The sequence below is a fragment of the Dendrobates tinctorius genome, unplaced genomic scaffold, assembly GCF_039654945.1.
Source record: "Dendrobates tinctorius isolate UK_male_01 unplaced genomic scaffold, ASM3965494v1 ptg000031l, whole genome shotgun sequence".
Lineage (NCBI taxonomy): Eukaryota > Metazoa > Chordata > Amphibia > Anura > Dendrobatidae > Dendrobates > Dendrobates tinctorius.
Window position 1 is genome coordinate 8,095,970 of NW_027361699.1, and position 26,076 is coordinate 8,122,045.

Below are 26,076 nucleotides of genomic sequence, written 5' to 3' on the forward strand. Positions count from 1 at the left end.
TAATTAAATCTATTGACTAAAGAGGCATTTTTACAGAAAAATAATTGTGAAATAATATTGTTAAAAATGCCTGTTTCATGAATATCTTGCTGCGTAAAGAAGCTGCAGATGATCTTTTGTGCAGTACAGTAGATCATAGTTCTCGGTGGTACATTGGCTATTCACTGCCGAGAATTATGGCAGGCTATGTGCACTGAGTGATAAAGTATAGGTCACCCATCACTTACTTAGGTGTGCCTGTGTGAACTGGCATTTCATGATCATCGATCAGTAAGAGTTTTGCTCATCAGCAGTCTTATCGTATCAGTTCATGAAAGTGGACCCTAAGACATTTCAGTATATGTCATTGTGGTGGGAGTTTTGTCCATTAGCATTTACCTGTTGGCATGGGAATAACTATAATGGATGCAGATGTTCTAGTTGTACCTGTGACCTGGAACATAGGGAAACCCAAAAGGTTTCTTTGACCCATATCAGATGACCAATACTATTAAAGAGCTGTTATAGTTGGGAGCTTTTTGGATATTTAGCATGCACTTCCAGTTACACCACTGCCTGTAGGATTCCTTCAAAGTCTTGATAATTCGTTTCACATTTTAAAAGATAAGTAAGCCTAGTTTCACACTAGCTTTCAGGAGGGCTGTGGATGGCAGCCTAATTCCTCCTTTCTTCCTCCGTGAAGCTCCACCTACTGCCTCACGCATCCAGAGTTTTCCTGTGTACCTATCTTTAACTTTGGGTACACAGGGACATGCGTTGTATGCGGATGCGTCTGCATGCGGGGATTTGATGTGTGCGGCGATCGTATGGAAACGCAAAATTTTGCGTTTTCATGCGGTCGCCGCTTGTGGAAGCATCTGCATACAACGCATGTCCCTTGTACCCAATGTTAAAGATAGGTACGCAGGGAAACTCTGGACGCATGCTGCAGTAGGTGGAGCGTGGGCGGAGCTTCACGGAGGAAGAAAGGAGGAAGTAGGCAGCCATCCGCAGCCCTCCTCAACGCAAGTCTGAAACCAGCCTAAGGATTGAAAAAAGATATTGTGAAATAATTAGCTCTGGACATATACAGATCTACACAGACCTCTGTTAGGACAATATTTTATGTATCCTCCTGTCCAGACATTAAAGTATACATATGAAATGAAAATGCTCATCTCTTTATTAGTGATTATGTTTAGATTTTATTTATGCTTTATGTAGTTAGCCTTCCTTTGTGGATTTGTTTTAACTATGATGTTTTCCTTTTGAGTCTAAATTAAGTAAAAACTGCATGTTTTCTATGGTACTGTTACAATCCATCTGCTTGCCACAAGCCAGACTCTGACCAGGTGATCACCCTGCAAAGAATATTTGGCATCCTTTTCCTTATTTTCATTTTTTTTATTAACATTTTTTTTCAGTTTAACAATGGCTAATAGGAATGTGCTTGAAATACCATCATCTTTTATGCTCCCTTTACCAACTAAATATACTGTGTAAATAAGTTTTCATGCACATTGTATTCTGGTCATGTGTATATCTGTAGACTGATACTGCCATTATTAGTGAAGTTTGTGTGCATTACAATTAATAACGCAAAGCAATCGGTCAGACAGTGCAAAGATACACACAAGACCAGTATATATCTAATGCTCCATCATAAACTCTGAGGCTTGTGAATGAATATATAATATATATAAATATATATGTGTATGAGCACAGGGAGCAGGTTTACTCAGGATTTTGTACCTATGCATGTTTAAATACTAAAAACTGCAGAACTGCTGGATCCATATCTGACTGCTAGGTTTCAATTGACAGCTGAGGATTTGTGACTGGACCATGAATCAAAACGGCAGGCATTTATACCCCAGTGCCAGTGAGGACACATTGGGAATAACTTGGCAAAGGTAAAATTTTAATTATTTCCAACCCTACACTCCATCTATAAATTACATTGAGACGTAGCTCTGTTGTAGCTTCCCCCCACTCCCTCCTTCTCTCTCTCCTGGAAACATTTATTTACATATCACAATTAACCAAAACATTTATGAAAATAATTTTCTAAACACATTTGTTCCATTGTAGTTTTTACTGTGACGGGTGAACAGCTTGGACAAACCAGTGGGTTTGCCGAGAATCTGCAAATAAGACCCGTTGACAGCAGATGACTTGCCCAGCAGACAGTGGGTTAATCCATGTCTGGATTATCGTATGGTTGCTGTCAAATACAAGCTTTTATACTCCAACAATGTTTTAAGGCATTATTAGAAGCTTCAGATGCTGTAGGGAATTGGAGCTAAAATATGCATATATCATTAAGCAACAAAAACACAACAAATATAGATGTACAGCATAATTATTTCCGTTATAACCATTAAACAGTTCGAACCATATTTCCACACAAGTCATCACATAAACACTACATTTATACACACTTTGGGAAAATAACCAAAAAACTTACTGAAGAATTAACATACTAACCGGTTACTAATGTCATTCATTTTGTCACATTATGAGGTAAGGAAAAAGCATGTCTTTCATAAATCACAAATAATCGCGAATGCTCGCTATCTAAATACATTGCTAATCATTTGTCACTCGCATGTTGGAAAATTTTCCTTGTAATTAGAAAAAAGGCAAACTACTTTATAAAATACTGCTGTTTGATTGGCGGATGGGGATGCTACCTGCTACATGATTTTAATGTGGGTGATGGTTATTTTATATATGCATGACTTAAAGGCTATGTACACTTTTGCACTGATTTTGTTTTATTGTTTATTATGGTTCATTTTCTTCGTAAATGCAAAATTTTCTAACTTGTGATCATTAAAATGAACCTGTCAGCAGGATTGTGCACAGTAACCTGCACACAGTGTCAGGTTGGTGCCGTTATACTGATTAAAATGATACCTGGGTGATGAAATCTGTCTTGTGCTTGTTGTTTTATTTTCACTGTTGAATTAATGATACGCTCATGCCCCGGGGCAGCCTGTGGGAGGGGCTGGGGGGTCATCAGGTGGTGCTCTGGTTAGGTATCCATACTGAAGACTGCTGATAGGTCACTGACCCCTCAGTGACCTGCTCCCTAGTTTACATAATGAATATATATATATATATATATATACATATCTTGAAAAAAATACAATTTCTTTCTGCAGGCAGGTGCCTGTGCTCCAGCATGATCGCATATGTAATATTTATATAATTAATTTCTTTCATGTTATCCTTAAATTCATTGAAAAAAAACAGTTTGGAATGGCGCCGCTTCGGTGATGCAATAGCTGCTACTGCACAAGCGCTGGTGGTGCCATATTGCTGGAGAAAAAAAAATCCTCCAAGATGGTGCCGCCTGCGCAGTAGCAGCTATTGCATCACCAATAGATGCTACTGTGCAGGCGCGGCCGGCGCTATTTTTAAACTGTTTTTTTTTTTTAAATTAAGGATAGCATGAAAGAAATGATTTACATACACATTACATATGCCCTCAGGCGCCTGCCTGTAGAAGGGAATTTTTTTTCTCAAGATCAGAGCACCACATGAAGACCCCCCCACAGCCCCACCCCGAAGCACGAGCATATCATTAACTGAAACGTGAAAATAAAGATTACACAACAACCACAACATGGATTTCATCAGCCAAGGTATCATTTTAATCAGTATAACAGTGCCAACCTGACAGTGTCAGGTTCCTTTTAACAATTTTCATCTAGTTAGCTAGTCTGCAAAACATTGCATAAACCTGTCAGAGATTCCCTCTCAGTGTTAGAGACATTAGCTGTAAGGGGAGGAGGCTTTACTAAGCAGATCATAAAGAGAGGGACAGACAATTCAATTATTAGGGACGGAAATCCATTCAGACATAAGCCTAGGGAAGGAAAGAACTAGATCCTTCTAGGAAGGGACGTCAGTACAAAAATGAAGCTGTCCTGATATGTGAGAACTAGTGAAGACAGCAGCATCCTGGGCACACAAACCACACATTCTGCATGTATTACTCTGAGGGACACATCCACATGAGGATCTGAAATTAGAAGTAGGGGAAACTCAAAATGAATGAATGAAGATTGCAGACAGAAACCTAATACAACTTAGCTATCATATGTAAAAACATTTTGTCAGTGTTGAAGGTAGACATAGTCTTTAAAGTAAATCAGATATTACAGTTTGATCAAAAATTGTTTTAAGTTCATATATTGTAGTGTAAAACATAGCAATGTTTTTGAAAAATATTGTTCTGCTTTCCTTTATGTTTGTACGTGGATTTTGGGACAAATCTGAAATTCCAGGTGGCAAGTTCTCTACTTGCTCATTGTTTAACTTTTTGGGTTGATTTCCATTGACATCTATGAAGGTTGTTATTTTGTACCATAAATATATTAAATTGGCTCATCCAGTTATCTAACTGCCTCCTAAATTCTACGACATGGTTCCAATATTGAGGTACTCTGTCAAGTCTTACCATTTGAAGCCTCTGAATTGTGGATTATGAATCTCCTGTGTCTTGCGACTTTTTATTGTTAAAATCTACCACTAGAGCCACTTCTTATGGCAAGACTGAGACAGCCGTGATCTTCATAAAGGTAAGTGTTAACAAACTGGTAAGGGAAGAATCTTCACATTCATATTTGATGTATTTGTACACTGTAGAGCAACTTGTTGCAAGGACAATTTAATATTAAGCAATGATATAAAAACATTCATTTATTCTGCATGTTTCATTTCACTGTATATTCTAAATTTCAGTATAGTTTAAGGTTGATAATACTTATATGGTTTTCATCCAGTATCTCGAATAACACCATTTCATATGGTCGGTTGTAATGATGTAGTACTTATATAACTTCCTTCCTTGTTCTGTGTCACGTTACTGGTGTCCTATAAGGAAATAGTACATTAATCTACAGTTCTCCTGAGCAGCTCAACCCAGATTCTTAACGTGAATGAATTACCTCAAACAACATCAACTTACCCTAGTGAAAACCACAAACCCAAGAAAAACTTTTGTTGTAGAGTTTTGCTGTAACAACAATATAACCTATCTCCTTAACGATACAGCCAATTGACGTTTTTGTGCTTTAATTTTAGTTTTTACTTTTTGTTTTCTTCCTCCTCTTCTTCAAAAGCCATTACTTTTCCTGTTAGCATAGCGTATGAGGGTGTTTCTTTTTTTGGGGATAAGAAGTAGTTTAGACTGATTCCATTCATTTCACTATATAAAATTGAAAAAAAAATGGTGAAATCGTGAAAAAAGTCTCCAGAATAAGTAAGTTAACTTTTCAGGATTATTTTAGTGACTTAAAACATTCTGAAATTTAATTTGTGTCACAATTATTTCAAGACCCATAACTGTTCTGGTTTTCCATTGATGCAGCTTCATGAAGTCTTGTTTTTTGCATGGTAGCCTGCAGGTTTTCTTATACAGTTTTGCAGTACATACAACATTTTGATCACTTTTAATTGCATTTTTCGGGGAGGTGCGATGACCAAAAAAAGTCAATTCTTGTGTTTCAGTTATTTTTTTTCCCCTTCCTGCATTTACCTTATGGGTTAAATAAGTTTATATGTTGGTTGATCCTTTTACTGACACAGTGAAAGCAAATATATATTAAGCCCACTCTATATCCAATGCCGTCTAGAAGTTTGAGCACCCATGGTCAAAATCAAAATTACTGTTATTGTGAACTGTTAAGGAAGTTGAAGATGAAATGATCTCTAAAAGGCCTAAAGTTAAAGATTACAAATTTATTTTGTATTTTTTTTGTATTTTAGTGAAAACTATATATATTTTCATATTTTAAATTTTAAAAATTACAAAAAAGGAAAATAGGACAATCCAAAAGTTTGGGCACCCTGCATGGTTAGTACCTAGTAGCACCCCCTTTGGCAAGTATCACAGCTTGTAAATGCTTTTTGTAGCCAGGAAAAAGACTTTCAATTCTTGTTTGAGGTTTTTTTATCCATTCTTCCTTGCAAAATTCTACCAGTTCTATGAGATTCTGGGGTCGTCTTGCATGTACTGCTGTTTTGAGGTTTAGCCACAGATTTTCAATGATGTTCAGATCAGGGGACTGTAAGGACCATTGTAAAACCTTCAGTTTGCGCCTTTTGAGGTAGTCTATTGTGGATTTTGACATGTGTTTAGGATCTTTATCCATCCTCTTTCTAGCTTCAGCTATTTACAGATGATGTTGTGTTACTATCAAGAATTTGTTGAAATTTCATTAAATCCATTCTTCCCTCTACTTGTGAAATGTTCCCCATACCATTGGCTGCAACACAACCCCAAATCATGATTGATCCACCTCCATGCTTAATGGTTGGCGAGATGTTCTTTTCGTGAAATTCTGTGCCCTTTTTTTCTCCACACGTGCCTTTGTTCATTGTGGCCAAAGAGTTCTATTTTAGCCTCATCGGTCCACAGGACTTGTTTCCAAAATGCACCATACTTGTTTAGATGTTCTTTTGCATACTTCTGACACTAAATTTTATGTTGAGGCCGCAGGAGACGCTTTCTTCTGATGACTCTTCCGTAAAGGGCATTTTTGTGCAGGTGTCTCTGAGCCGTAGAACAATGTACCACAACTTCAGAGTCTGCTACATCTTTCTGAAGGTCTTTTGCAGTCAAGCGGAGGTTTGGATTTGACTCCCTAGCAGTCCTACAAGGAGCTCTCACTGAAATTTTGCCTAGTCTTCCAGACCTTATCTTGACCTCCACTCTTTTTGTCACACAGGGTCAAAAATGTTGGTATCCCTCGTTTAATGACAGAAAAATCCACAATGGTCACAGAAATAACTTAAATCTGACAAAAGTAATAATAAATCAAAAATCTATGAAAGTTAACAAATGAAAGTCAGACATTGCTTTTCAACTTTGCTTCCACAGAATTTAAAAAAAAATAAAACTCATGAAATAAGCCTGGACAGAAATGATGGTACCCCTGAAAATAATGTGACAAAAGAGACATGTTAAATCAAGGTGTGTCCACTAATTAGCATCACAGGTGTCTACAGAGACTCACTGTGCTGTTTGGTGACATGGTGTGTATCACACTCAATATTTACCGAAGGAAAGAGTTGTCTCAGGAGATTAGAAAGAAAATTATAGACAAACATGTTAAAGGTAAAAGTTATAAGACCAGCTCCCTGGACGTGGACGCAGAAGGAAAATTGATGACAAATCAAAAAGACGGATAATACAAATGGTAACAAAAGAGCCCAGAAAAACTTCTAAACAGATTAAAGGTGAAGTTCAAGGAACATCAGTGTCAGATCGCACCATTCGTTGTTGGATGACTCAAAGTGGACTTTATGGGAGACGACCAAGGAGGACGCCATTGTTGAAAAAAATCATAAAAAGCCCGACTGGAATTTGCCACTCTACATGTTGACAAGCCACAAAGCTTCTGGGAGAATGTCCTATGGATAAATGAGACAAAAATGGAACTTTTTGGCAAGGCACATCAGCTCTATATTCACAGATGGAAAAATTAAGCATATCAAGAAAAGAACACTCCCTACTGTGAAACATGGAGGAGACTCTGTTATGTTCTGGGGCAGCTTTTCTGCATCTGGCACAGGGTGTCTAGAATCTGTGCAGGGTACAATGAAATCTGAAGTCAAGGAATTCTTGAGAGAAATGTGCTGCTCAGTGTCAGAAAGCTTGTTCTCAGTCCCAGGTCATGGGTCTTGCAACAGGATTATGACCCAAAACACACAGCTAAAATACCCAAGAATGGCTAAGGGGAAATCATTGGACTATTCTGAAGTGGCTTTCTATGAACCCTGAAGTAAATCCAATTGAGCAGCTTTGGAAAGAGCTGAAACATGCCATCTGGAAAAGGCAACCTTCAAACACAAGACAAGTGGAGCAGTTAACGCTTAAGAAGTGAGCCAAAATACCTGTCGAGAGGTGCAGAAGCTGTGTCATTGACAGTTACAGGAATTGTTTATTTGCAGTGATTGCCTCAAAAGGTTGTGCAACAAAATATTAAGTTAAGGGTACCATCATTTCTGTCCAGGCCTATTTCATGAGTTTTATTTTTTTTCTTTTAATTCTGTGGAAGCATGGTTGAAAAGCAATGTCTGACTTTCATTTGTTCATTTTAATAGATTTTTGATTTATTATTACTTTTGTCAGATTCAAGTTTTCTGTGACCATTGTGGGTTTTTCTGTCATTAAACGAAGGATACCAACAATTTTGACCACGTGTGTAAATGCCATTTTTAATTACATTTCGAGTTGAGGAAAGGGCAACGTGAAAACGCTATCTTCTTATAGCCTTGTATGACTTTGTGGGCCTTCACCTTTTTTATTTTCAAAGTGCTATGCAGGTTCTTAGAAGAACCCATACGTGCTGTTTTTGGCACAAGGTTAGAGGAGGCTTGGCTTTTATAAAGGTGGGAAATTCACATCACCTGGCCTTTCCTAGCAATGATACTGAACACGCCACAGCCCTATTAGGTCATTTAAGGTCTTTAACTTTCGTCAAAGGTATCTGAGCACACAAATCTCTAAGGGTGTCCAAGTTTTTGCATTGGCCCGTTTTCCTTTTTGTAATTTTTAAAATGTAAAAAATGACTTTTTGTTGCCTAAAATACAAAGGAAATGTGTCATATTTAACTTTAGGCCTTTTAGAGATCATTTGATCTTCAGCTTGCTTAACTGTTCACAATAACAGTAATTTTGCCCAAAATTTTACATGCAATTGTACCTGAACATGATTCATGACATGTATATACAACATGGAGCGAGAATGAGTTAATAATTAGTTATCAAATAATGTAAGCAACTATTTGCAATTTTTTTTCTTCTATAAACCAGGATATTTTAAGGTTCATGCTAATAAAAATTATAGAGCATAGATGTTGCTATACTTATACCATTATATAATACGCATGTAAGCCATTCAGTGCTTTGTGCATTACTGCTGAAGTGAAATAAATATAGCAAATGGATAATAGACATATGTGGAGGCCAAAAATCTACGATTTGTAATGGCCATAAAAGATGATCAGTAATATAAATCATATATCATGATCCACATAATTGAAACAGGACAAATGCAGGACAACTGCACATTTACTAGAAATTACCAAAGAAAGAAGCAGTCAAAAATCCATAAAATTACAATGTTTATTGAAAATACTAATAAATATGGACACACAGTATATGGAAGGGGAGAAACAGCATATAAACGAGCACAATGGTCCTTAGGGCCAGCTATGCTGCGAACACCTCGTCAGGCAAATAGTATGCAGAGCTAAATATTATAGCTGGTAATAAGTCGGGCACATAATTACAGATAGTATAGCAAGAGGTGTATATAACATCATCATGTAGCAAGTGCTACTGCCCTTAATAAAAGATGTTCCCTGACAAAGTAACAGATACAAGGTCATTAACTAGATAGTGCACAAAGAGCATCATAACAATGATATAAAGGACTGCATAACTATACCTAGAACCAGTGAAGCAGCAAGGTCGGTCCTGTCCCCGACGCGCGTTTCGGAGCCAAAAGGCTCCTTCCTCAGGGGGCGTTTCACATCACCAAACATAGTTAAGTATTAGACACAGATAACACAAAATGCAGTTTTTCAATGATGATCTTTATTAAGGGAAAAAAATTCAAACCTACAGGACCCTGTGGGAAAAAATGATTGCCACCACCATAGAAAATGTATTAACTGTGGTTTATCACATCTTTGGAAAGCGGAGATCAAATTCCCTAGCCACACTCAGGCCTGGTTACTGTCACACCTGTTCTCAATCGAGAAATCACTTAAATAAGACCTGCCTGACAAAGTGAAGTAGACCAAAATATCCTCAGAAGATAGACAAATTCTTGAACAAATGAGAAACAAAGTAATTGACATCTGTCAGCCTAGAAAATGTTATAAAGCCATTTCTAAAGCTTTCGGACTCCAGAGAACCACAGTGAGAGCCTTTATCCACCAATGGCGAAAACATGGAACACTGGTGAACCTTCCCAGGAGTGGCCGGCCAACCAAAATTACCCCAAGAGTGCAGCAACAACTCACAAAGTGGTCACAAAATACTCCACAACAACATCCAAAGAGCTGCATGCCTCACTTGCCTCAGGTAAGGTCAGTGTTCATGTTTCTACCATAAGTATGGCAGAGTTCCTAGATGAAAACCACTGCTGAGAAATAAGAACATAAAAGGTCTTCTCAGTTTTGTCAGAAATTATCTTGATGATCCCCAATACTTTTGGGAGAATACTCTGTGGACTAAAGAGACAAAAGTTGAACTTTTTGGAAGGTGTATGTTCCATTTCATCTGGCGTAAAAGTAGCACAGCATTTCAGGAAAGGAATATCAAACCAACACTAAACTATGAGGCTATATTCACACGTAGCGGAACTATCACGGAAGTTACCGCGAGAATTCCGGAATTCCATTACTCGGGAAAATCGCATTTTAAATTCCCGCGGAAAAACTAGCAATTTGCAAGCGTAATTAGCTTGCAGAATGCTAGCGTTTTCCAAGCGATCTGGAGCATCGCTTGGAGAACTGATTGACAGGTTGGTCACACTCGTCAAACAGTGTTTGACAAGTGTGACCAACTTTTTACTACTGATGCTGCCTATGCAGCATCAGTAGTAAAAGATAAAATGTAAAAAATAATAAAAAATATTGTTATTCTCACCTTCCGGCGTCCCGCGCAGCCTTCCCGCCTCTCTCCACGCTCCCTCCATCTTCCGGTCCCAGTAATCCTTTGCGCGAATGACCGCGAGACGTCACGCTCCCGCGATGTCATCGCTAATAACCGCGAGACGTTGCTCTCCTGCGAGACCGCGACGTCATCGCGGTCATTCTCGCAAAGGATTACTGGGACTGGGAGCGTGAAGAGAGGCGGGAAGGCTGCGCGGGATGCCGGAAGGTGAGAATAACAATATTTTTTACTTTAATCCTATTTTTTACAGGGATATGGTACCCAAAGCCCGGAGGACAGTCTCCTCTCCTCCGGACCGTGGGTACCATCCGCAAATGTTCTGCTTACTTTTCGCATGGTGGGCACAGTCACATGCGGAAAGTAAGCAGAACAATGCATTCCTATGTGGGCGGAATCGCCGCGATTCCGCTAAGTTAATGAGCATGCTGCGTTTTTTACTGCGTAACGATTCCGCCGCGGAAAAAAACGCAGCATTAGCACAGCATTGCGGAATCCCATAGGATTGCATGGGATGCTTATTTTTTGCGTTTTCGTGGCAAAATCGCGCATTTAAAACTGCCGCGAAAATGCGAAAAAACCGCGACGTGTGAACTCTCGTGACGTTACAGCGATATTGCTAGTGATATCGCTATGTGTAACGAGCCCTTAATGCAAAACACACCTATAAGTCCACCTCTGAATGGCTTAAGAAAAGCAAAATTAAGACTTTGGAGTTATCTAGTCAAAGTCCTGACCTTAATCCGGATGGAATGACCTTAAAAAGACGGTTCATGCTTGGAAACCTTCCAATGTGGCTGAATTACAACAATTTAGCAAAGATGAGTGAGACAAAATTTATCCAGAGCATTATAAAAGACTCATTGCCAGTCATCGCAAATGCTTATTTGCAATTGTTGCTGCTAATGGTGGCCCAACCAGTTATTAGGTTTAGGGGGCAATCACTTTTTCACACAGGGCCCTGTAGGTTTGGATTTTTTTCCCTTAATAATAAAGACCTTCATTTTAAAACTGTAATTTGTGTTTACTTGTGTTATATTTGTCTAATATTTAAATTTGATTGGTAATATGAAACATTTAAGTATGACAAACATGCAAAAGAATAGGAAATCAGGAAAACATTTATTCACAAAAAAACAAATGGTTGAATTGAAAAATGGCATATCTTTTCTTTTTTAATAGTTTTTGAATGTTGTAATCTTAATTTAAATTGTGCTAATTGCTGTTAAATAGACCAATTATGCATGTACATCTTGTGATTTATCCACCAATCATAGGAGTAGAGAATAACTGATAGTAATCTATTAATGCTCAAGGATCTAGATAAGCTTGAACAATGGGCAGCGACTAATAGGATGGTATTGAACAGAGAGAAATGCAGCATTCTCCATCTGGGCAAGAAAGATGAAAATTACATCTATAGAATGGAAAGATTAGAATTAAGCAACAGCACGTGTGAAAAAGACTTGAGTATACTAATAGATCACAAACTGCACATGAGTCAACAGTGTGATGCAGCAGCAAAAGGGGTGAACACAGTTCCAGTATGTATTAAGAGAAGCATAAAGTCTAGATCACGTTAAGTAATTATCACCCTCTACTCCTCAGTCAGGCCTCATCCAGAATACTGTGTCTAGTTCTGGGCACCACATTTTAAAAAAGACATGAGAGGAGACTTATTAGCCGTCTACAAATATCGGTAGAGATGTCACAGTGTAGAAGGATAATCATTATTCTCATTTGCACATGCAAACACGAGAAGCAATGGAATGAAACTGAAAGGGAGAAGATACAGATTAGATATTAGCAAAAACTTTTTGATAGTTAGAGTGATCAATGAGCCGAACAGGCTGCCACGAGAGGTGATGAGTTCTCCTTCAATGGAAGTCTTCAGACGCAGCCATGTTTGTGCTTTGGTGACAATAAAATAGGCTTTTTGTATCTTGCATTTCAGGTGTGCACAATTTATATGCATTGGTCTTGGCCTTTTGTCTTCAAACAGAGGCTGGTCAGACATCTCTCTGAGATGGTTTAGTGAATCCTTTATTGAACAGGGGGTTGGACACGATGACCCTTGAGGTCCCTTCCAACTCGAACATTCTATGATTCTATGAATGCTAATATAGCAACTCTAGAGCAATAAGGGTATGTGCCATTTGATGTCTTTTTCAGTTGGATTCCGCCTCAAGATATACATGCAGAACCCTAATAGAAAACAATCAAAAGAATAAACATTTATTTATATGTAAAAACAACTCACTGTGCATATTTTCAGGCTTTTGAACATATTGTATCCACTTCAGGTTTATAAAAACACCAAGTAGTTAAAAGAAGTGAGCTGACCCTTCTTCTAATGTTTTCTGCTCAGAAGACACTCTTTACTTTGCAAGACAAGTAAATGAGAAAACTCAAAAGACACTCAGAAGACATCCTATGGAGCATTTTGTCATTGTTTTTGCTTTAACAATACGTCAGCGGTTAGTGACCGGAAAACAACAGTAATAAAGACATCACAAAAAACGTGAAAAACTCCCAAAACACCTCTTATGGCAAAAACCATAGCAAAAACAGTCAGTAATTGACCAAAAAAAGACACTTTTAAAGTAAAAAAATGACATTGTTTCCTGAAGCAGCTTCTGCTTAAAAATCGAGTGGATTTGCCTGAGATTAAATAACATCATATGCACATATTCTAAAGCAGTAAAATGAAAGTGCTATTATTTTCTATAATCAATTGAATAAACTACATTGACCTAGCATACTTGTCCCATTCATGTTCAAAGTCAGAAAAAAGTTTTTCTGAATTTTTTTTATCTGTAAACTAAAATAGAATAAACATATTTTGTATTTTTTTTGTCTTCATGATGAGTTTATTGAGTCCACTTATTTTTACTATTAGTGAAGACTTCAAACTCAGCAATCAGCTATCCTTTTTTTCTAGTGCAGCTTTCAAGGCCGTATAAATAAGAGTAAATATTTCATAGTGACAGCTCTCCCCAAAGGTCTCTAGATCTTTTCCAAAGTGATGGTTTCCACATTGGCTAGTCCCCCCGTGTTGCCATTGTACGAGAAATGGATCAGCAATCCATTAGGATTCCATTAGTTAATCTAGTTTGAAGTCTAATCTCTAAATTTGCCTGACCCCACACTTGAAACATGTATAAGAGAAATAAGAAAGGGGGAAATAAGTTTATATTCAAGTCATTAGGAGTAGCTGAAGCGTGAAGAAGGATGTTTGTTTTTTTTCCCCTTTTTTTTCGTAGCTGTGATCACGTCTCAGGCTGTCTGGTAACCAGGAGAAACGAGACATGATGTAATTCCAGTTTGAACTTGAACTTCAGGGACTTAGAATGTGGGGCAGTGGGAACAATGGACCATAGGAATCAATAATGTCCATTTAACAGATGACCATGTTGGGAACTCGGTGTTAACATTTATGGGAGAGAAACAGCAGGATCTGCTGTGTGACCAGAATGAGATGGTCCAGATACAAGATGTTGGAAGTAAGAAAACAACTTTTTTTTTTCCTTTTTTGTTCTAGCAAATGTTTTCTTCTGTCTCTTTCACTTTGTGAGCAGCCTCAGTAGATTCCTGCAGGATTAAAATAAAAAAGTAAATTTCTCTCTGTGGTAAACCAGTTGCCTGCACTAAGCACTCTTTGTTCACTTAGGTATAACAAAGTTAATCTTCCGTTTCCTGTCGAGTGATTTTAGGAAAGACCAAAAGAAAGGGAATCATATTGTTTAGCAACCCCTACATGTGTTTAATGTGTTTGTTTTGGAAAAGTGGCATTGCTACCTGGTGTTCCAATGCAAATTGATTTGTCTAGTTATGTAGGTGAAAAGAAGCATAAGGTATCTACTCAAGCTAAAATATCAATATTCTGCTTATTTTTTTCTCAATAGTTTATGCAATTTAATTTTGTAAGGGAAATTATTTGTTTGTACAAATGTCAAACATGATGACATGCAATATCCTTGAACATAGATTATAGTGGATCTATTGATTATGAAATTACAGCTATAAGTTCATATTCCTAATAGCCAAAACCAATGAAAAATCCTTGTGCCAGGTGGTTATTAGAAAAATTCATTGGACACATAATTTGTTAGTGGATTGTATTTATGAGGAGACCCCATCTGAGCAGTGATTGAGAGTCTGTTATGTGTATATTTATACATGCAGTCTGTCAGTCATTGCAAGAGTAGGATGATCTTCCTTGACTATATTACAAAGTCTCTTTTTAGAATATTTTTAGTAAGCAAACAGCACAATATTTTACAGCTGTTTTGCTACTATTAGTACTGACCCGTAGATATAATAAGCTGTCCTTACATAGGGCTTACTTGTCAAAAATATTTTTAATAATTCCAAGGAGGATACTTAATTCTTGTAAAAGTAGACATTTTGGGCATGGCACTTGAGTGAATTTTTTCACATGTTTAAAAAAATTAAGTAAGGTTTTAGAATACTAAAGAGAGGCATACATTGTTCCTTCAGCCATTTATTCCAAATTGCATGCAGTTTTTCAGGCTTATTTGATTGGTGCAAAATATGGACACCATGGCTTCTGTGGTATAGGGCTTGGCTAATAGCTAAAATATAACTTTTATTCATAAATAATAATAAAATAAGTGAGAAATATAAAAATACTTCATTGGTATAAAGGCATACAAACAACAAAAGACCGGCAGCCGGACCGAGTTATATCAGTTCCTTTATAATATTTCCTACTGATCCAGGCAAGAGACCTGTATATTTGACTTTTATAGAGTGCGTGGTGGTGCAGATACAGAATATATGCTACATCTGGGTCAAGCTATATGTCAGTCAGTCTTTCATACAACAATTAATGTGGCATAGCTCTATGAGACTATATGTTGAGAAAGGAAGGTCTATTTTCTATGAGACTATATGTTAGGAAAAGAAGGTCTATTTCGCTTGGATCAGTTGGAAATATTATAAACGAACTGATATAAGTCGGTCCGGCTGTCTGTCTTTTGATGATTGTTTGTATGTTTTTATGCCAATCAGGTATTTAATATTTGTCACTTATTTTATTATTATTTAGGAATAAAAGTTATATTTTAGCTATTTGTCTCACTTATCTGCTGACAAATACTACTTGTCTGTAGGGAGGACTGGGGTTAGGAGTTAATCCTCCTCTGACACCTCCACTGACTAATAAAGGTCTTGGGGAGAACAATCACAAGTCAGTTTATAAGGTTAAGGCCCCGTCACACATAACGACTTAACAGTGATCCCGACAACGATATCAAAGTGTCAGGATCGCTGGTGAATCGCTACATGATCGCTGGTGAGCTGTCAAACAGACAGCTTCACCAGCGATTAGCACAGCGACGCCTCTTACCAATGATAAAACTGTGGAGGGCAAAGTTAGGGTCTGTGCACACAAGGTCTTTTTCAGGTTGGCACGCTCCATAAAACATCCTTCAAAAGTACTAAAAAAATGCTCCCAAGAAAAAACGTGCACTCTTTTACCCATATCCAAAGCCATTTAGCAGTTAAAGGGAGTGACCTGACCATTTTTCAGGCAACTACGTCTTGGAAACCGCTCACTATTTTACAAATACAAATAGGAAAAAAACACTGGAGGCAAAGTCATTGTGAAAAACGATAAATACAACATAAAAGACATTTTAGGAAAAAACAAACTTGATGAGTATGCCGGCGTCTAAAAAAAAAAAGTGCGTACGCACCCTTGCAGACAAAAGCCAAATGATTGAAGTCTGAAGATATCCACTGTTTGCACATTTACTTCACAACAAGTCTCTATGATAAAAAATGAAAGTAGAATCGTAACTGCCAATTGCTTAAGATCACTGTAATGTTCTTGGGAAATTCTCTTATTTCACCAGTGCACCTACCATATTCAGAAATAGGGAAGAGTCACAAGGCTGTGTAACTTGGATGAGGATTGTATTTCTATGCAGCTGTCACTCTTGTGTGTAGAGAACTGACGACCAGTCTAAGCATTGCGTTGCAATCCTCATACACATTATTCAATCATTTGATCAAGTTTTGTAATTGGCTTTATTTTAATTTCCTTTCATAACCCTGATGCTAAATAGTCTGCTGATTATTTCATAAAGCATAATGACACCATATTTATTAGCAAGAATTAGTTTTAACAATTTCCATGAAAACTGTTTACAGACCATAATATATGCAACACAAGCGGTGCACAGTGTTACATTGTAAACCATGTTTTGCCTCCATCACAAATAGATTTAAGATTCACTTTAAGCTCAGTTTAATTAGACCTGAAATACTGAAACCATGCTGTAATTCAGATATGGTTTAGCTAAAAAAAAAATTACTCCATTTGAACCTGGTCTACAGGGAGTCCCAATGATATGAGGGTAAATGATGTCATGATTCTTGTAAATATCTACATGGTTGAATATTTCATTTTTCTTGGTTGAAGCATTCTTGCTAGGGTTTCAGAGCAGGTGCTATTCTAAACTAACTAGGCAGGCAGAATATGCTTGTAGAAACTTGACTCTTCTCGGTTCTGCTGGATGGAACTTGTGGCACTTTTAAGTTCAGACCCATGTGTTAGGTGCTATAGGACTACAATACTGTGAAAGTCCTTTGTTTTATTGATTTTTCTGCTTTATTAATCAATACACGTGTGGAATAAAGTCTAAGTAATTATGTTTGTCTTGTCTACCTTCTCTTTTGCAGTCCTGGTACCTGGGCTAGTTTGGTTCCTTTTCAAGTATCAAACAGGACATCAATCCTGCCAAGCAATGTCCAAAACTATGGACTAAACATAATTGGAGAACCCTTTCTTCAAGCAGAGACAAGCAATTGAAATAAGTGAAACAGGAAATAGGAAGAAAGGACATGTGGAAAAGAAAAAAAAAAACACGAAAAAGAAGATATACTGACCAGCATTTGCAGCACTTACAATCACTGATTCCTTTAACCTTTTTAGTACTAACAGGACCTGTGAAGCAATGCAAGATATTACTTTTCAGGACTTTGGAGCACATAAGGGGTTAAGGCGGAAACAGTCGTGACCCTGAAAGAGTGGCTAATATATTTCACGGATGGTAGAATGTAACTAGCCTTTGTTATCTGATGTCCACTGGGAGATAGGCACTCTTTCTACACGACAATATATTTTATATGACTTTTCTAGATGCCTTAATAATTGCATGATAAGCTAGTCCTGTTTGGTTTTAGTCTTCTTGTTGTTTACGCATGGGAACACTACTCCCATCTTTCTCACAAAAGAAAGGCTGTGATGTAGCAAATGTGCTGCAAAAAAAATTAGGCCCCAAAGCCACCGCCATAATGGATTTACTTACATAGAACAGTTGTCATACAGCATGTGGAAAGCAAACATTAGATGACCTTCAATCATTAATATCAGGAAGAGACGTAACTGCAAGAATCCCTGCTATACACCTTGCTTGTTTTTGGCTACTTGTCAGCAGAGTTGTGTCAATCAGATTATTGCTGAAATCAATTGCCTTTGTACATTTACAGAAATCCCACAATAATAAATGGAACAAATTGGGATGTACTGCCCAAAAAAACTAAATTAGAGGCAAGTGCTATTAAATAATTATTTAAAGGGGCATAATTACAGTTAGTCCTCTTGCCCTCTGACTCTAAACTGTAGGGCTTGTAAAGCTACAACCTGCACAGTGCCAGACAATGCCTATGATTTTCCATGTGGTCACCTCTGGCACTGACAGGAAAAAAAATATTTAATTCCCTCAATTTATGAGGGGTATTTTTTTTTAAAGAAAAGAAAATCGGATAAAAAGCGACAAATCAAGATTCTGCTCTATTGGGAAGAAACAATTCATAGCACTTATATTGGTTAGGCCACCACTAAGGGGCCAAATATTTTATTTATTTATAAATATTGGTTGGATTGGGAAAATGGGACGGACTTTAGCACTAGAAAGGCAGAGTATATAGACAGAAACCCATACAGGTCAAGCTGTTGGTCTTCATCGGATACAGAAAAGACGGATGCCATGCCTTCCAGCTGAAAGGTGCACAGTGGTGTCAGAATGTCGCTCTAAAAACACAAATCCTTACTTTGAAATGTAATTTTACATGGCCTAAAGAATTATGCCTCCTTATCTTACAACGTAAAAAGTAGTAAAAGTACACTTTCCAGTAATTCTTATTTGCACGAAAATATAACGTCCACATTACGTGCCTTGCCTTGAATTTAAAAAAGAAGAAAAAAGTGACGTCACAGAACTTGTTTTGCTGCATTTATTATCATTTTAAATCTTTACCATTTTTATGACAAAAAAGATATTTTGTACTCCACAGAAAGATAAATTATGTGGCATCCTGGATTTTTTAAACAGTTATACCTGCTCACATTTATAAAGCATATCATGGCTCTGTATAATTGCCGCTTACAAAAAATAGTAATCAACCAGCAATATTTTCAGTATTTTGGTGTTTTTCTATTAACCTTTCATGTTTTTCATCTTCCAGTTAATGTGGGGAAGGGGGGAGGGCGGGCAGGGAAGGGGGAAAAATTTTTACAAATTATGCAATACCACGTTTTGCCTATGTAGGTAGTGCTTTTAGCAGTATTTGGTTATTTTAGGTAATTTCGCAGATAAAGAAAAAACATAAAAAAAGAAGAAAAAAAAAGAATTTAATGTATGCTTTTTTTTTCAATTGACCAAAGTGGGTACTGCTATTTTTGCAGTGTGATGAGGTCCTTTTGTGTACTGACAAGGAGAGGGAATTTTGTTTTATATATATGCGTATAAATATATATATAAATATATATTATGGGTGGGCGCTAGGAAATATGGACGGTTGAGCTCTTTAGAAGACTGCTGCACAGCAGAAAGCCCATGTAGAGTGGCCATGACTGCAAAGCGACCCATTTTTATCTACTGTAATTAAAAAATGATATACATTTCACGTCTGAAAAAGAACTAGTTTTACCTAATTAACTTGACCTAACAGAATTATTATATACCCTTGAAATACTGAAATGCATCATTAAACTTGAAATAATTCTCTGTAGCCTGAAGTGGCCTGGACCACAGGGTTTCAACAAAAACTATTTTAATGAATGCAAAAGACACATAAGATCAGTATACCGCATTGCACTTAAATTGCAGTTCCTTCCACTTATTGTTTTCTATTGACTATCCAGCCTTAATATGTGTAAGGAGTAAGAGTCCTTCTATAAATCGTGCTATAAATGAATACATTTACATAGACAAGTGCTTAAAAGTCTACCTTCCTCTCATAACCACTAGAACAGTGCAGCACTGCATGGCTTTCTTGGGGAAGCTCTGCTTCTATGCTGTTGATGAGATCTCATGTAATGGAACCTACATGAGCTTTATTCTGCACAATTCTTCCAGGGTGATTGTCCTCCGCGTTATATTGTTAAGCATATCCCGATTACCCTTTTATGAAAGATTCATCAGGGTTCCGTAAGCAGTGACCCGGCACAGACAGCAGTTAATTTTAATTGATGGCAGTCATTGATCACTTTACAAGGCAAAGGACAACTGGCCGGCGAATGTTCTCTAGTTAATATGATTTTACTCACCTCCCAGTGTGAGTGCACTCATCAGTTAAGTACTCATAAGTGAAACATGGCAGCAGAACTGTGGAACCCTGGTGACCACATCCTCATACAATTACATTTATTATTGTTCTCTCTGCCAATCACCTAATGAATAGATATGACTGGGATTATGTGGCTACTCACTCAGGCAGATCACAAAAATGCTCAATAGCACAGCAGGCAAACTAATGCAAACATGAACTTGTGCAAACCACTACAATGATAATTATCCTTATATCAACATGCTCATTAATCTCCTCTTTATTAGGGCTAGTTGTCAAGGACAATCAATACTTCAAGGGAAACGGCTGTATTTGTATATTTGCACTTTCACCAAACTTAAAGGAAGTTTTAGGTATAACTATTCTCTTCTAATGAGGCGCACAAAAATTGCAGAGTGTCTGCGGAATATATTCATTTATGAAATTGCAGATCGCCTGTTTACGCTATTACCGTCTTTTTGGTAGGGTTTCGCAGCAAGTGTTAGATTACATTTCGGGGTTATTTATTAAATCCTTAATTTGTATACCATCACAAGTTTTTGTACATATTTTTGCATTAGTAAGCTCTAAATTTGTTATGGCGCCCTTCTGTGCTTTCTACTTCACCACAGAACGGTAAATGTTCCCTCCCTGAAGATGTCTCTAGAGGTGTATCATATAACGCCTGTTGAGAAATCCTGCTCTCCATATAAAAAAAAAAGTTTATTTCAATATAGTCTGTAATTTAGACAAAAAAAAACAGCTCTAAAAGTGAGACAGCGGTCCTTCCTTCCCCATTGATAAGATTTTACCATTACCACACATTTAATCATCTTTTGTGCACTGTTCTGTTTCTTATTTAATTGCTTTGCAGTCTTGGCCTCTTGGTGTTGCCCCTGAAGTGTGTTTCCCCCTAGAGTGACATGAACATTTTAAGGCTTAGTTTCTGAAAGGGAATAAAAACAGTGAAGGAAACTGTATATAGACATGGCAAAAAAGGAAATCCTAAATTATAGCAATATAGTTAAGGGGTAAAGTTCAGATGGGCAGCTTGAAAAAAAAAATATGTGAACGAATCTGTGAAGCTGTAAGTAGCAAGAAGTGAGGGTCTTTGTAATGAACCTTGCCGACAGTTATTTGTACACTGTATAGTTTTGTTATGATTTTTGTTGAATTACACGTACCCTCATTTGTAAAGCTACCTTTTTAGCGTTTGCAATGGGAATATATTTTGTTTCCATTTTTAAAGTAAACAAGAATATTGCTTGTATGGGAGCTGGACTTGGGTTAAAACTCTCCGGATCCTTAATTTATGTATTTGAAAAGTAATAATAATTAAAAAAAAATAGTGCTGTCCATGTTAGGGTTTGTTTCAGAGTTACCTACACTTAAAAAGTGGAGGTTGCTAATCATTTAAGAAAAAATGTAAATGGAGAAAAGTTATATTTTATGAAGGTTATTTTGTTGTATTTAGTATTTGAAAAGTTGGTTTTTGGAGCATTTCAGAATGTTGGAAGCATCACTGTCTTAGTACATATGTGACTGTCCTCTAGCAAAATGCATTATGTGATTGTGAATACATGTTGGTATTTAAGAACGGGGTGCACACAGCACTCCATAAAAAGCCTAGAATTTAGAGCAGTACTCTTCAAGTCACACATGACCATGTCCTCAGGGAGCATAAATTTTGTATTTGCAACTTGTAGCTTCACAAGGACTTAATGGAAAGAGATTGCATAGGATGTATTCATCAGTTATACTATCCATTTTTCTTTTCTTTGTATGAAACTATGGTTGGTGAAGACAAAAGCCAGATGGGGCACCCTATTACGTTGATGGATAAGGGAAGAAATTTATGACCTTCCACATTTAGCCCACCAGGAGTCACTTACATACATTTAAAGTGTTTTCTGAGATTAAAAAGCCTGTAGAAATGATCCCTTATGCTTTGTACAGTATTTTTGGTTAATGAAAGCTCTATGATGTTGTTTGGAGTTAGGCCCCAAGCATAGTTTACATGTTCCTGTCAAGGTCTTTTGTTGACATTAACCGGCTGCATGCTTCACGGACATTCATTTTTTTTATTTCATAGCAAGATATTTAAACATGCAGACTAAGCAACAGGTTTGGTTGAGCACATTAATAATTCATTTGAATTGAAGGACCTACAAGCTTTGTCCTTCAGAATTGCACTTTCTGCTAGTTTCCCTGTATTTGCCCTATTCTACAACCTTATTGTGTAGGCATGTGTAAGCAGTTCACTTGGAACGTAAAATGAACAACTGTCTTTGCCCCTTCGCAATGACCTTTCAATGAAATATATTGCCATGACAATTATACTCGTATGTATTGTTTCCATGCCACAACTCTGTCGGTCACATTTTGATACTTAAAAGGGGGTCAAAAGAACTAGCTGGAGACGGTCAATTTTTACATATTTTGTTGCAATTGATTTCCTTCAATGGTTGTAAGTAGTTTTTACTATGATATAAAGGGTTCAATAGTAATTACTCTTTAGAAATATCTGTGTGTTGCAGTTCAAATGTATGTTGAATTTGTGAAATATTGAGCTTCAGTGCTACTTGCTGACTACACTTTCTTTGTTGTTAACCTAGTAAAAGAATGACGGACAACTTGACAACTTTGAAATTAGAGTCACATGGTAACACTAAAGCTAGTGTTTGTAGTACTTTATTTTTGACAGAATGGTTTTGAAAAACTGTGCTACAGGGACTGATGTGGCAAATGTATCTCTTTATGCAGAAGGATGTTTTCGTGTTTTTTTTTTTTTTTAAGAAGTATGGCTTATTATGCATTTTTCATTGAGGGCATTGAAGTTGCACGGACTGATAAAATGTTGATGCAAAACGAGAAAGAATAAAACCAGCAAAATGTTTACCAAAAACTCAAAATAAGTTAGCAGTGCCTGTTCAATTTCACAGTCTCACTGTTGAGTTCAGTTGTAAATATGTTTCAGAATCTCTTCTTCACAGATAAATAATAATAACAAAAAAAAATACACCATGTAGAATGTGAGGGGGTAACTCAATCCCAGGCCTGGGATTCTGAAAAAAATTGACATCTGTTGAGATGTTCTTTATTGAACTGTTTCTTTGTGCTTGTCTTATAGGACTTCTACGAAGCCTGGGAAAAGGTTACCCCCATATCAGTGATATTTCTCTGAGAACAACCTTTTTGTAGGACTGTGTGTTTCTTTAGATACATTTAGTACAACTGTAGGTGACTAGTAGTCAGTTTATTGCTTGCTAGCTACACACCAGGGTTGATCCATTTTAAAACTTTTGGCACATCTTGTACCATTTTACTTCTCTCCATAGAACATGTATGCATGTTTTCCAAATGGTATTACATATTCAAATTATTTGTATAGTCAGGATGTATTTGTCGTTATCATTGGTACTCAACTTTAGTCTTTAATCAACCAACCACCGTACATAATCTACTACATTACACTTCAAATCATCTTTGTAGTTTTCTGTCACCGTTGAAAATCTTTGAGGTAGACTTACTGAAGAGTAGGCAAACCAGCTTTTATGTACATAGAATTCATACCTGTGGATTGCCTAGTCATTCTGTTTTAAGGGGGTTTTCCACTACTGGACAATCGCTACACAACTGCTTAAACTCCCCACTTAGCTTGAAAAAAAACATGTATTTAACCTCTCATTCCGGTACCGTTCCTGCGAAGTTGGCTCTGAGATGATGTCACAAGAACGATGTAGCCAGTCAGCAGACGCTGATTAGCTGCAGCGCTCACATTTCTTTCAGATGGAAGAATTCTGTCTAAAAGTATGAATGCTGCAGCCCATCAGTGGCCACTGGTAGATTGCAGGGCTGACATGACTTAAAGTGTAGATTGACCGCATGGAATCGCAGCATTGCAGAGTGGCACCCTTCCGTTAGGTAATGATATGTCTCTATGTTATGTCGGGCACTTAAGCAGTTAAGAAGGGGTTGCACACTAATGGACAACAACTTTAATGTTTATTACATGAAACAAAATAAAATTTCATGTTCCTTTGAGAATTTGAAGCTGTTATCTTTCTAGTAAAATTCATCCACGTCCATTTTCAGGATGTTTGTCTGATACCTGATTCTTATTCTTGCCCAAGACTTAATATTTTACATTGCCAGCAGCTAAATTTATACTACTGTACATTCAATTTAACCCGTTGTTATTAGTAAATCTATCCCAACATTTTTCTGATCTCTAGCATAACAAGAATGTTGTTACTGGAATGAGAATGACAATTTGAAAATGCGTGATTCCAGCTAAGGTTGAGTATCACTGGGTTAGATGTATGTGAACTTTCGGGTCTCTAGCACAAGGCTGAGCCTGCAAACAATATGAGTTTAACATGTCATGAGTTGGAATAATTAAGCTTTTTTTTGGGGTGGTAATTTCATTGCAAGCAACAAATGAGCTCCAATTTGCCATAAGTTTTAAACTGGTGTAAATCAAGCTTGACTTAATGTGATTGTTACTGTTATATCCAGCCTATACTGCTAGCAGCTGCTCATACTGCAGTCAATTACTGGAAGCGGATATATTTCCTATGCAAAAAAACTGTTTAAACAATAAAATGAGCTATGCTACAGACGCGCTTTTCTGTGTTTTTATTCCATTTAACTTTCCAGGCATTCTTCAAGGAGAAATTACTATAATTACTGTAGCAATAAGTGCGCACTCTCTATCATACGACATTGGTAAGGACATTGAGTGTTCAATAACCTTGTCACAACTGTCCATTCTGAATTTTTTTCCATAAATTTCTCAATTTTATTGGCTAGTTGTACATACAATTAATAAAGTTAGCTATACGCTCCAACTTCTGCTCACAGTCTTTGCCGACAGGCTGCATTGGCGACTCCAGGACTACAGCGCACATGATTTCTGCAGCCAATCACTGGTCTCAGCTGCTCCTGTCATCTGCAGCAGCAGAATCACTGATTGTCTGCAGCAATCGTATACTGTAATTTTCAGCCAGTCAGCAAAGACTTTTAGCAGCAGCGGGGTGTTAGGGCAGTGATCAGTCAGTATAGCTGTTTTTCTTATTTTATGTAGAGAAAGCTGATTGGACTAAACATGGTATTCATGAAAAAACCTTTTAATAATGAGACATTTAAGCAGTTATTCTATGATTCTGTTAACTCTCATGGTAAAACTTCAGTGATCCACATAACTTTTATAATTAAATTGCATTTTTACTTTAAGAGAAATGGAAAGAGTACTATGAGCTATCTGGTTTCTGTAAACAGTGTCCGGCGAATAATAAGAAAAAAATTCAGCTCACTCCTGAGATGTTATTCCAATCCGGGAGGAACACGGCGTCCCCGCTGCTGCACAGCACTAAAGCTGAATGAGGTAAATAGGGGTGGAACCAGCTGGTGAACGCTAACCTATCTGCAGCTATGCTTCATCTTTAACGTGGCAGGCCTGTTCAGATTTAGGAAGTAATATAGCTCTACAGTACAAATGCCAGGTGCCTTAATACACCAATAGTTGGACCCTGTGCTCCCCGCCTCACCACTCTGCATCCTGCAAGATGTCAGTGTTCCCGCACAGGCAGTGCAATGATGTCCTAGCATCACCTTTACTGTCCCACTCTGTGTCCAAGAGGATTCATTCAGAGTAGGTGACCGAGTCAGTGGAGTTTTAGTCTTCCAATTAGAAATCCAAAATAGAAAAGGTACAGCCAGCAGCACTCAACCATCAGAATAACATAACATAGTTTTGAATGCAGGTTCAAAAGTCCAATGACTCAATTGGAAAGCAAACCATCATAAGGAAAAACGAA

General features: G+C 37.3%; 1 protein-coding gene across 5 annotated transcripts in view; it reads left to right on the plus strand.

Moving 5' to 3' along the window:
- The window catches only part of NFIB (nuclear factor I B), a 314,972-nt gene extending 290,096 nt beyond the window's left edge, over positions 1-24,876 (plus strand). For 4 of the 5 annotated variants that reach the window (XM_073572167.1, XM_073572166.1, XM_073572169.1 and 1 more), the window contains 2 exons: positions 1,804-1,892; positions 17,387-24,876. In XM_073572167.1, the coding sequence (XP_073428268.1) occupies positions 1,804-1,892; positions 17,387-17,516 (219 nt within the window). In that variant the 3' untranslated portion in view covers positions 17,517-24,876. The remainder of the gene's footprint in view (positions 1-1,803; positions 1,893-17,386) is intronic. The other variant, XM_073572171.1, reaches the window with a different exon arrangement.
- The last annotated feature ends 1,200 nt before the right edge of the window (positions 24,877-26,076 follow it).